Consider the following 11730-nt stretch of genomic DNA (forward strand, 5'->3'; position numbering starts at 1 on the left):
CAGGAGCATTCTCCAAAATTGTAGACCAAAGTTGTCTATTGCATTTAGCTGTGAAGATTTGAGACAGGCTACCAGAGATGGAATCCCTGCTATCCATGATGCTGAGACTGAGTAAGAGGAAAGCTGGTAATGTAGGAGGGGGAGTGTGGAGCATCCATGTAAGGTGCTATTAATATTTCTATTGTGGTATAAGGGTCTTTTATATAAAGGTCATTTCTTGCAAAGTTTGACTAATATATCATGCTTATCACCTATTTCATTTTTATCAGATTTATTTATTCCTAATAAAAAATATAAAGCCACAAAGAATTGTAGTAATATTGTTTTTATTTGTGAATTTTATGCAGGCAATCCTGTACAGGTGACTCAAACTCTTTCTTCTAGCTTTAAAGAACATACTGTGCTCAAGGCTACCAAAAGAACACAGCCTAGTATCTACTTTACAAGTATGTTGTTGTGCTAAGGGCTTAGGATAAAGGCTTAGGATATTTTTTAATCTGATGACCATTGAGAAAATAAATTGAGGAAATATAAGTGTATGAAAAAAAGCAATAAGATATTTAAGACAGAATAATTTTACTTACACAAGGAGTGGATTGAAAGCTAAAGTACTTAGTGTCTTTTTAAGTAGGTATTGGTGTTCATGTATTTAGTTGGTGGACTGGAGAGGGTCAGGGACTTTTTTGTTATAAAGTTCTGTGTGGTAGAGTTATAACCAAATTGATGTTACTTTTAAAATTTCATCTTCTTCACATTTTATACTCCAGTGCAGTTGGTTAGAACTATCCAGTTTTATGGCTTCTGCCTTAAATAGTCACCTGTGATTATTGTTGTCTCTCTTTCCATTTGATTGAAGAAAAAGATTCTGACAGACTTGTTCTCCTTTTATCTTCTCCAAGGGCTAATTGAAGAAATAGAATGTTAAATATGTTTCATGAGGAAGCATGAAAAGGGGTGAGTAATAACCCCTCTGCACATCCCGATAAAGATTATTTTTCTGTCTGGACTTTGATAATTTGCACTAAATTCTTCAGCAAGAGAATTCTTCAGCATGGGCAAAAGTAATGAGTAAAATGCTTACTGATGTATTACTTTTTCTAGTCTATTTAGTCAATGTTGCTGTTTAATAGCACTTTGAAGCTCAGTTACCTTGCAGAGAAACATTACTAAAGAAAGCAGCTGTTTTTAACTCAGTACTAACCTTTTTTATTTTTAATTATAATTTTTAATTCAAAACAAACTCATTGTGTAGCATAACAAGTACTCCTTTGTTCTACTTGTTCACTATTTTTAAACTTCTGTTAAAGGGAGTCTAGTTTAGGGGAGCCCAGTCACACTCTGCAAAATGGGAAGACTTTAACAGTGGTAAATGCTTGGGGGGGTTGCAAAAGTGCCTCATGTGATGCCTTCTATTCTCAGCATAGGTTAAAATTAGAACTAGACTGACATTGCATTGGAGTCTGAGTGAGGGTTTTAAATGGGTTTGGTAATACAGACAAGATTCATAATTTATCTCTGCTCTTGTCCAGAAAGCAATGAATCACAGAAAATCTTTGAACACACCAAATAATTGAGGTAAGTTGTTAAACTCTTTGTGATGCTTGGAGGTGAAGTTTTTGGGAGATCTGATTACTTGGGAGTGAATTTGCAGCTGTTTTACAGCCACGTTTGGGAATTCACTTCTGAATTGTTGGCTGTGATGGCATGATTATTATGGTTTTTATTTTCCTGACAAATAATAAGATCTAAGAACAAGAACTTTTTGATGGTAGTCATGTTATATCATGAAATACTCCTGAAAATAGTCATATACTTAGGCCCTTTGGTATTTCATGGTTCTAAGGCAGTGCTTGTTGAATAGTACACTTTCCACAGCAAAAGAGAGTTGCCCAGAGTAAGCTTTACTGGAAATAAATATTGGTTTGACTGTATAGTATGACACTGGGTTTAGTAGTACAACTATCAACAAATGTCTCTTTTCTGCACAATTTGTATAAAAAGATTTCTAGTTTTCTACCTAAAAAGGCTTGTAGTTCAAAAAATGTCTCTAAGCAACAAGAAATTATAGATTAGTTAATCACTTGATCTCAGTAGAAATTTAACCTTGAAAAAATCATGCAGTTTGAATTGTAACCAAATTGTAACTGGAGCAAAAAAACCTCATGCATACATAGCATTACTGTTGCATATTGGGATGGGGATGGGGAAGGGTAGTTACTCTGAAGGCCACTGAAAGAGAAGTTAATCCTTCAAATTAGTAAATGTGATCACATTTATGTGGGGGAGGGAAAGAGGATACAGTCCTCTCTTTACAGGAAAAAATATCCAATTCCTCTGTAGGAACCCAAAGGCCAGACTGCACTGTGCCACACTGGGGCTGCCGTTTGTGTCACTTCTCAAATCCTGCCATTTTTCCCTAACAAACAGAGAACAGCTAAGAATAATAAATATTAATGTATTAGACCACATTCTTCTTTATTCAAGATTTATCATTTGATTTTTATGCTGTTTTTGCAACAGGAAGGAATCCTGACATTTTACATATTATTTGCTCACAGATTTTAACTTGATTTCAGTATAATCAGGCTTTACAAATAAGTGTGTTAGCAAAAGATGTAGTAAACATAAAATAGAATGACTGACAGTTTGAACACAAAAATGGTCACTAAGCAATTGTGGCTTATCCAGGCCATACAAAATTATAACAGAAAAAATATAAAAGAAAAGATTGGTTCGAAAAGACAGACCTGCAGCAATTATTGTAGGGAAATATGTGTATGAAAAGACATGAAATTCCTCTTTTGTTGTCACCTACCTGCTTGTTGGGAAGAAAATTATCCTTACTTTTTTAGTTTGAAGCATATATAAGATATTTTTCTTACTTGCCCCTACAAGTATCAGTAAAAAGTTAGAAAGGGAACATTCCAGTCATCAGTGTTCAGAGTACACTGCTGCTGGGATGAAGTTTAGCTCTGCAAGCTTATCTGAGTATCAGTATCTTGGCTCCAGTAATGAAAATAACAATGATTTTTAGAGGTATGCACTGATTAGGATGAGTATCCTATTTTGCTGCTCTTCAGGACAATATGTATTAATTATCTCACTAAAGGATAGATAACTTTAAAAGTTTAGACTGAATTTAATTTTAAATGTGAGTTCTGACACCCAGTAGGGCTACACAAACATTCAAAGAGAAATCAGAATTTAAAAGCCTTTTCCTAAAGGTAATGCATTACTAACTATAAAATACAATGTAATGAGTTAAGCTATGAAGAAAATGAATGCAAATGAAGTATACTAATTAATTTCCAAGAACAGTTCAGTTCTTATAAAGTGCAAAACTCCTGTAGCTGCAAGTATTTATATCAGGTAGGTGCCAGAATGCAGCTATCAGAATTTAACTGCCTTAGATTGCAGGTAACAGCTTAATTTCTTCCTGGGATGGGAACGAGTACTCAAATCTGCATTTAATAATTATTAAGGTCAATGCATAGCCTACCATTGGAAGGAACTGGGAGAAGCAGTTGTTCACTGATAAGAATGTAGAGACTGCAAAAAATACCATTTCTTATTATAATAAAATTTATCTAGGTGCAATTATCTATTTTTATAAAGAGAAAGCAGTCAATAAAATCCTGTCAGTTCTTTACATTAACTAATTTAATAACATAATGAAGTGGGTATTGCAGTATTTTAGTTTTCACATCACTGACCCCATCTGGTAACTGATACATGAAGTGGTGCATTGAGCCTGAAATTCAGTCAGATTCCTGCAACTGAATCTGAACATGTAAAGGATCATGGCTGAAACTGCAGTTTGCCTGGGAACATTCACTGCTGTGAAGACACTCTGGGAAGTGAGAATACACAAGATAAATGAAGAATTACAGAAAGAAAAGGAATTCAGGCAGAGGTCTGCAGGAAGGTAGGTGAACTGTAGATCTTTAAGTATGTGAAAAGCTAGACCATATGTTACATTTCAGAAGACTGTAATTGGTTTCTTCAAACTCATCCAGACTCTGATTCTTTAGTTGTTACTCCTGCAGGATTCCCAGTGATTAGAATTTATCTAGTGTCTGTGATAAAAATATTAGTATATAGACTAAATGCCCTGAAGTCAGATACTAAAATCCTCTGCTGTGTAGATATTCTAACCAGTGAAGATTTGTTATGCTTTCTTCTCCATTGAGTTATTAACAGTTATTAGCAGGGTTGCTTGTTAAAAAAATTGCCATCAATTTTATGAAATCTGAAGATATAGCATTCTATTTTTGGAACTCCTAATTAATCAGATGTGTTTGAAATGGAACAACAAATTCAAAAGATACTGGGGAATACAAGCAGAAAGAAAGAGAATTGCTTTGTTGTTGTAATTCTTGCTTAAGTTCCCTTTGGAAATCAAGCTAAAAGAAGCTGATTGACCTTATTTTGTTGCACTTATATATGGTGGAATGGAAGGCTTTCATTTTAGGAGACTGCTTCAAAATGTGGTTTGGAACTTAATTCCACATGACTTTATATTCTGTGACCCTGCTCCAACATGTTGAAAGTGAATTATGTCCTCCTCCTGAATGTAAATTTGAAGAACTATAAATAGAATTCCTATAAATTACCTCAGCTGAACATTAGGTGTTTGTCTTCTCTCCAACTGGTAGTATATTAACATCCAGACATAATTAGTGTTATTTGACAATAAGGCAATTGTCTCTTTATTTCCAGAAAATAGGATAGTATTTATTGGCTGTATTCATTGTGGCACCACTGGCAGATCTTCTTTCCCTTGTAGGCTACTGCTTGTCTGGGAGGAGAGAGCTGCTTTAGCAAAGCTCAAAGAAAAAGTTATTAATGAAGGTGGAAGAGCAATTTTAAGGATAGAGGAAGAAGAATGGAAGGTAGTGTTGATAGGAATGACTGATGCATTAGAAAACTACTGTTTACAACTTTACACTTACAGTGGTACTATTTTTGTTCTATTAACTGCTCACTGTGCTTTGCTAACAGTGAATTGGGACACACTGTTGTGAGTGTAAAAGCAAGCTGGGTGTTTTTTAGTCCTGAATATTAAGCATTACTCTGTAAAAACAAAGCCCAAAAGGCTTTTCTGAATTAGAAATTATTTACACTGCAAATTATGATTTTTATTATGTAAATTCTCATTTAACATTCACACACCAGAACTACTGAAATGTATCAAGGTGAAAACCCTCCTCCATATTTGGGTGCATGAAAATATTTCTTATTGTTTATTTTCTCTATCTAAGAGTGAAAATGAGCCTGTAGATCCCCAGAACAGTGTTATTGTTGTTTCTCATGCACAGAGGTAATCTGCTGTTAATTTTGACAGAGTGAAGGTCACCAGGGCTCTGAGCCGTGCAGAAACACACAGCCAAGCTCCTAGAAAGTGATGAGAATTAGTCTGTGTTGAGGCCAGTGAGAACACGACAGCCAGACCCAGCCAAACTCTGCTGGTCTGCAGGCCAGTGGTCCTTGTATACAGGACTTTGCATACAGACATTGTAGTTTTATTATCTCTCAGCTCTTCTGCTCTCAGCTGCTCACTGTTTTTATTGACAGAACAGGAATAGAATTTAGATCTCCCTTTATGTGCAAAAATCTATTTAGAGCAGTTTCATCTTCAGTTATATTGAATTTTTTTTAAAAAAGAAAGAAACAAACAAACAAAAACAAGCCTGAAACTTGTCAATGACAGAAGTGCAGGTATTTAAATCCTGGGAGCCAAAAGTGGGCGGGTTAAATCTGTGATCAGAATGACAACCCACATTCAGTGTTCACTTCAGGATCATGGAATCATGGAACATGCTGAGTTCACAGAGTCCAACTCCTGGCCCAGCACAGCACCATCTCCAAGAGTCACACCCTGTGCCTGAGAGCATTGTCCAAACATTTCCTGAACTCTGTCAGGGTTGGGGCTGTGACCACTTCCCTGGGGAGCCTGTTCAAGTGCCCAACCACCCGCTGGAGGAAGAACATTTTCCTAATATGTTGATGTAAACCTTTATAAAATATAAACCATTTCCTAATATGTATGATATTAAAATCATATCAATTATGCTTGCTATTTTTAGCATATTTTAGAAAACAGTTCCCAGGATTCATTTTGTAACCCACATGTTACAGTATAGCTTAAGAAGAAGGACAGACTGTTAGTGTTTCAAGCAAAATTTCTGCCTCAGCCTGTATTCTTCCTGCATACTAAGTTGAATTTCTTCTGGTTCATATTTCTTGTTGTAGACATTACCTTCATGCTTATTGAAACTAATCCATCTCCAGGAATGGCAGCTTCACAGAACTAGTTTGCAGAAAATTCCTCAGTTTATTGGAAGATTTCACAATCTTGTTGTTCTGGATCTATCCCGGAATTCAATTGAAAGTGTACCTAAAGAAATTGGTGAGCTGTGCTTTCTTTTATTTTAAGCTGCTTTTCTAAGAAAATTGGTCTTGCACAAATGTGCCATTTTTATGCCCTTTGCTGGTCTCATAATCCTACTGGGTAGTAACAAAACAGATTATTTAAATGGGACAGTGAGATAGAGATCTCCAAACCATCGATTCCCTTTAAACTAAAAATGGGGCTGGGTGGAAGAGACATTTCTCTATGAAAGCTCCCCATGACAGAAGAAGAGCCTGTTTGCACAGCAGGGACTAGATATCAGAATGCAGCTAGCAAAGTGATACTGAAAAACAGACTTCATGTTCTGAATCCACAGCATGAGTAGCCTAGTCATAATTTTTTGGATTTGGGTTTTTCCTTGAAGCACTCAACTACAGTTCAGTTCTGTACTAAAGAGTCCTGAAGTGCTACTCTTTGCAGTTTGGTGATTTTTGTTTTGTTTTGTGAGAACACAGAGCATTTATATAACAGTAAAAGGATAAGACAAAACAAGTAATGCTGTGCCTCAAATAGAATAAACACGTACATTTTTCATTTGTGCTCTCTACAGGCCAGCTGACCAATCTCCAAGAGCTGCTTCTCAGCTACAACAGAATAAAATCTATTCCTAAGGAAATAAGTAACTGCATCAGTCTGGAAAGACTGGAACTGGCTGTCAACAGAAGTATCTGTGATCTTCCTCCTCAGGTTTTGACAGACTGTTTAGTTTTGTTTAATGCATATTTTGAATTTATACAAAGCCAATTATCATTACACATTGCACTTCTGATTTCAGATTTGCTGTGATACTGTGATTGCACAGTACTACCCAGAAACATTGATGTGAACAATCTTTCTATGACTGGTCAAATTGAAGCCACGTGAGAAGCACACACCTGAGTAGCTGAAGGAGCCAGTCTTTATTTTGGCCAGATAAATGACTTGGCATGCTGGGAGGGCAGTGATACAGTCTGTATCAATTTATTTAGGCTGGTTATCTTCACTGATTTACCCCACTAAGAGTCTGATGCCTTAGCATAGAGAAGTTCCCTTTTGAGAGTATAAATTGGTACCATATGCTGGGACACAACTGTAAGCATGTTTACCAGAACAGCCAGCTCTGAAAAGGGGTTGTGTGATTTATACAATTGTTCTGTGCAGAGTTGAACAAGTGCTGTTCTCAAATGCTGAAAACAATTATGGGAGACTAAAGACAACTACTCACCTACTATGGAACTTTAATTTGAACTCACCTAAATGTGAGAGACCTGCATCTGTAACTATTACTCTTAGATAGAGATGACAAGTATGTAACCATATTTGCTTGTTTTAATTTATTTAAAAAGCCAGTCGTGGCAATAGCTGACCGCAGTCAGTGCCTTGCAAAATTGAGTGAGTCCAAACAGCAATAGCCAAAATAATGTTCAAATGGAAATATACACTATTAACCAAAATCCAGAATTTACAAAATCTATGTGGGTACAGGTTGCATGGGGTAATGTAGAAAATCCGTAGTTCTGTCCTATGGAGACTGCAGCAATGTGAACACTGTGAAGCTCTGGTTATGTGCACTTGAGTGGCATTCAGTGTTTAAACAGTTGGACCAGATCTGCCATAAAACATCACTTAACATTGCAAAAGCACATTGACGGCACGATTCACCAAAGCACTTAGATGCTGTGACACTATGTTGCATTTTTAGAATGTCTTGCCAGAGTAGTAGACTTCACAGCATGGAAGGTGTCAAGATTCACTCTAAAATACAGTCCATGCAATTTGATACATAAAAATCTAAATATTTGACTAACGAAAATGGCATATTGCATGGAGTATGAAATACTAAGGACAGTGCTGTCTTTAATTTTTTTTTTCTTGAGGCTTGGGGCATAGCTGTATTGTAGCCAGCAGTTAGGGCACTCACTACTGGGTGGGAGGTAAAGTTCTGCTGCCTTACCAGTTCCAAACCTACCTACCCTCCAGGCAAAACTTACAAGGTACCTTATTGTTAGGTGCTATCAGCTATTGTAACTCAAAACCATTCTGTGTTTACTGGCTTCAGAATGTGTTTTAATGTTTCTCAACATTATTAGAGCACTGCTGTACTGCTGCAACAGCTACACAAAGTTGGATTAAATCTCCCCTTCTTTTCAGCTCAGTGATTTAAAGAAGCTTTCACACATAGATCTGTGCATGAATCAGTTTACTACCATCCCTTCAGCTCTTCTCAACATGCCAAATCTGGAATGGTTAGATATGGGGGGAAACAAACTCCAGGAGCTCCCTGATGCAATTGACAGGTAAGTAAAGCTCAAAGCTCATCTTGGTCACAATTCCACTGCATTGAAATTCTAATTAATAAATACTACTTCGATAGATAATTTTTATGTTAGCCTCACTCAAGATTTTATCAGCCCTAGTGTGATGTTTTGGATGAGCTGAAATAATCCATTCAATTAACAATAAATTCAGTATCAACTATAAGGTTAAATATTTACTGTCAATGATATTTTTGAACAGAGATTAGGTAATTATCTTGGATGTGGGGTTTCCTTTGATACTTGCTGCATTATGAGTCCTTTATGTGACTGAAAAATTAATTATTTTATGGTAATAACTGATACGATCTATTTTCTATATCTTGATTTATTGCACAAATACCTATTTTTCAGAATGGAGAACCTCCACACTTTATGGCTCCAAAGGAATGAAATAAACTCTTTGCCAGAAACCATTGGTAATATGAAAAATCTTAGTACTCTTGTTCTTAGCAACAACAAACTTAAGGATATTCCCACTTGTATGAAGGACATGACAAATCTGAGGTAAGAAAAAGCAATAGAAATACAAATGAAAATACTATAAAATACTTTTTAAAGCCTCCCTTGAGTTGTGTATCATAGTGATACTAAGGGAGAGGAAAAGAAAAGACATTACCACAGTTGTAGAGATGGACACAATAAATCAGCATAATTACACATTAACAACAATTAAGGATCTAGTCAAGCAAGTGTAGTGAAACTTAGTAAAAGAAGTAAATTATGATAGCTACAGTCTCACATGAAAAAGTAAAACACATTTTCTGATTTCATAGCCCTCCCCCTATAACTGCCCTTTTATATCACTCTCTAAAGGCAAAAGCTTGCAGAAAACTACGTGGCAGGCGTAAAAGTGACAAAAAGTAGAATTTTGCCATTGAGAAATCAAGCATTCAGAATTAAAAAAAAAAAAAAAAATTAGGTTTAAGGACATGGACGAAACTCTCCTGTAATTGATATGAAAAATAAAAAATAATGTAAATTGTTAATTGGTAGAATTTGAACGACTCCTCAGTATACCATGACAGAAACTTTCCTGTTATTTGCATTTTCATTTGGATTGCTGGATGTTGGCCATTTTAGAGAAACAATGCTAGTCTGCATAAATCATGCCTAACTAGTAAGACAGTTCCTGTTCTCAGCTCTTTTGGAAGCACCTCCTTAACTAAATACATACAAGCATAGGCCCAAGGATGGACCAAGAATAAAGAGAGACAGGACTGGCTCCTGCCTTCCAAAGCTGGGAGGAGGCATTTGCACTGTTCCCATCCACTCACTTGTTTGTGAAAGCTCAATACACCTGACAATGGGGTCAAAAACTGATGGAAAATTATGAGGACCACAATGTTTTTTGTCACCACAATCAGCTACTGTTAGATAGCATCTTCTTAGTTTATTTAATACTACTGATAGAGTAGTGAGTTTAGTATAACAAAAGTTTAATTTCATTTTGCTTAAAATAGTGCTTGAGAAATCTTAATTCAGTTTCAAAAGAGTTATTTTCTCTGGACAAAACTTACTGCAAGAGTAACCTTTTCTGGTGAATTCCTAGATTTGTCAACTTCAGAGACAATCCACTGGAGCTAGAGGTAACACTCCCTCCATGTGAGAACACAGACGAGGAGGAGCAACAGGAAATGTTTGGCATTGACTTCATGCACATGTATATTCAGGAGTCACTCAAGAAAACAGGCAAGGCTTTTGTATTAATTCTGATCTCTCCACAATACAGTGAGGAAGAGAGGAATAAACTGGATAAATAAAATCTAGGATATATATAGAAATGAAACATGAATAATCCTCTTAATAAATGAGTAGCTTTTTCAAAAAATCTGTAAACAGGCTTTTACTGAGGGCAGGGGCACTTCTAACAGGAGTTGGCACAGTAGGTCTTTACCACAAATAGCATAGGAACATACTGGAACCATGGAGCATTGGAATAAATGTGCCTGAGTTATCTATACCATGAATAACTAGAAGCTGATGACTGTCTTTTGTATTTGCAATATAATCAGTTTACATAATGAAGGTCTTCTAGCATCTTTTAATTCATGAAGCTCAACTTTTCCTATTTTTGGATGTTGTTCAGATGGTACTTCCAGAGGAGGATTAAGGGAGAAATGCCTATTTTCCCAACATATGTCTTTTAGCAATGAACTATCAATACCTGATAAACAGATGTTTGTCACAACTTGCTTTCCCTGACACAAAATAAAGTCACTTAAACAAAATACCCCACAGTTTCATCCCACTTCTAAAACATGACAAAGATTTGCTATTTATAGTTTCCAAAGTAACAGCTTAAATGTTGCAGTTAAGAGACCCAAATAAGCACTTTGGAACAGATGTTCAGGTGGCAGCTGTTTTTTGCAGAGAGCACTTCACTGCAGATATAAAATGTTCTCTCTGATCTTCATTCTGTGTTTTGTGAATGCTTAAAAAATGAATGAAATGCTCTTGATTTAGAACACTAAGCCAACTTTTTTCTTATCTATATTTCATTGCAAAATTATACCACGATGACACTTTAGACATAAGTTTTCTTCTTGAATAGATTCCTTAGCAGCACAGGCTGATGAAAGTACTTAAGTCTACTTAAATATTTTAAAAGGAAAAACAAAGCTATTCTGAACTTCAAAGTGAAAATAAAGTATGTTAACTTCTCTTAGTTTAACCTATTGTCTTTTAGGAAATCTGGAAAGTTCTTCTGGTTCTCCTCCTGTCATGAATCCAAATGAATAAAGAATGTAACTGTGAATGGAAGAAAATATTAAGTACAATTCTTCACAGCGAAGAGGCTACAACAGGTTTCAAATATTCTTAGGGATTTTATATTTCCACTGATGTGAACTGGTTTGCATATTTGTAATTCCCAGTGAAACTGAAAAATATAAGACCTTTTCCTGGGTACAGGAAAGATGACAAAAGGGGTTTTTTGTAAGAAATGAATTAGCGTTTTAAAAAAGTCCAGATGAGTTTCATAGGGTTTGTTTTTTCCCCTGCCAATTCCAAATCTATTTCCTG

At 35.8% G+C, this 11730-nt stretch overlaps 1 protein-coding gene across 6 annotated transcripts; it reads left to right on the plus strand.

Annotated features, from left to right (window-relative positions):
• The first annotated feature begins 9 nt into the window (after window positions 1-9).
• On the plus strand, window positions 10-11482 carry LRRC39 (leucine rich repeat containing 39). Of its 6 annotated transcripts, none has more exons than XM_069022578.1 (9): window positions 10-954; window positions 1530-1575; window positions 3797-3925; window positions 4787-4892; window positions 6253-6409; window positions 6963-7099; window positions 8543-8688; window positions 9061-9213; window positions 10259-10474. In XM_069022578.1, exons 3-9 carry the CDS (start codon window positions 3801-3803, stop codon window positions 10467-10469), a joined length of 1035 nt encoding a protein of 344 aa, XP_068878679.1. In that variant the 5' UTR covers window positions 10-954; window positions 1530-1575; window positions 3797-3800; the 3' UTR covers window positions 10470-10474. The 6 variants fall into 6 exon arrangements, with proteins under 6 accessions (XP_068878679.1, XP_068878678.1, XP_068878677.1 ...); XM_069022579.1 differs by lacking the exon at window positions 10-954 and adding an exon at window positions 11396-11482 and having other exon boundaries at window positions 1414-1575; window positions 3739-3925; window positions 10259-10398; XM_069022577.1 differs by lacking the exon at window positions 10-954 and having other exon boundaries at window positions 1390-1575; window positions 3763-3925.
• Window positions 11483-11730: the final 248 nt, after the last annotated feature.

Source organism: Aphelocoma coerulescens, chromosome 8 (assembly GCF_041296385.1).
Source record: "Aphelocoma coerulescens isolate FSJ_1873_10779 chromosome 8, UR_Acoe_1.0, whole genome shotgun sequence".
Classification (NCBI taxonomy): domain Eukaryota; kingdom Metazoa; phylum Chordata; class Aves; order Passeriformes; family Corvidae; genus Aphelocoma; species Aphelocoma coerulescens.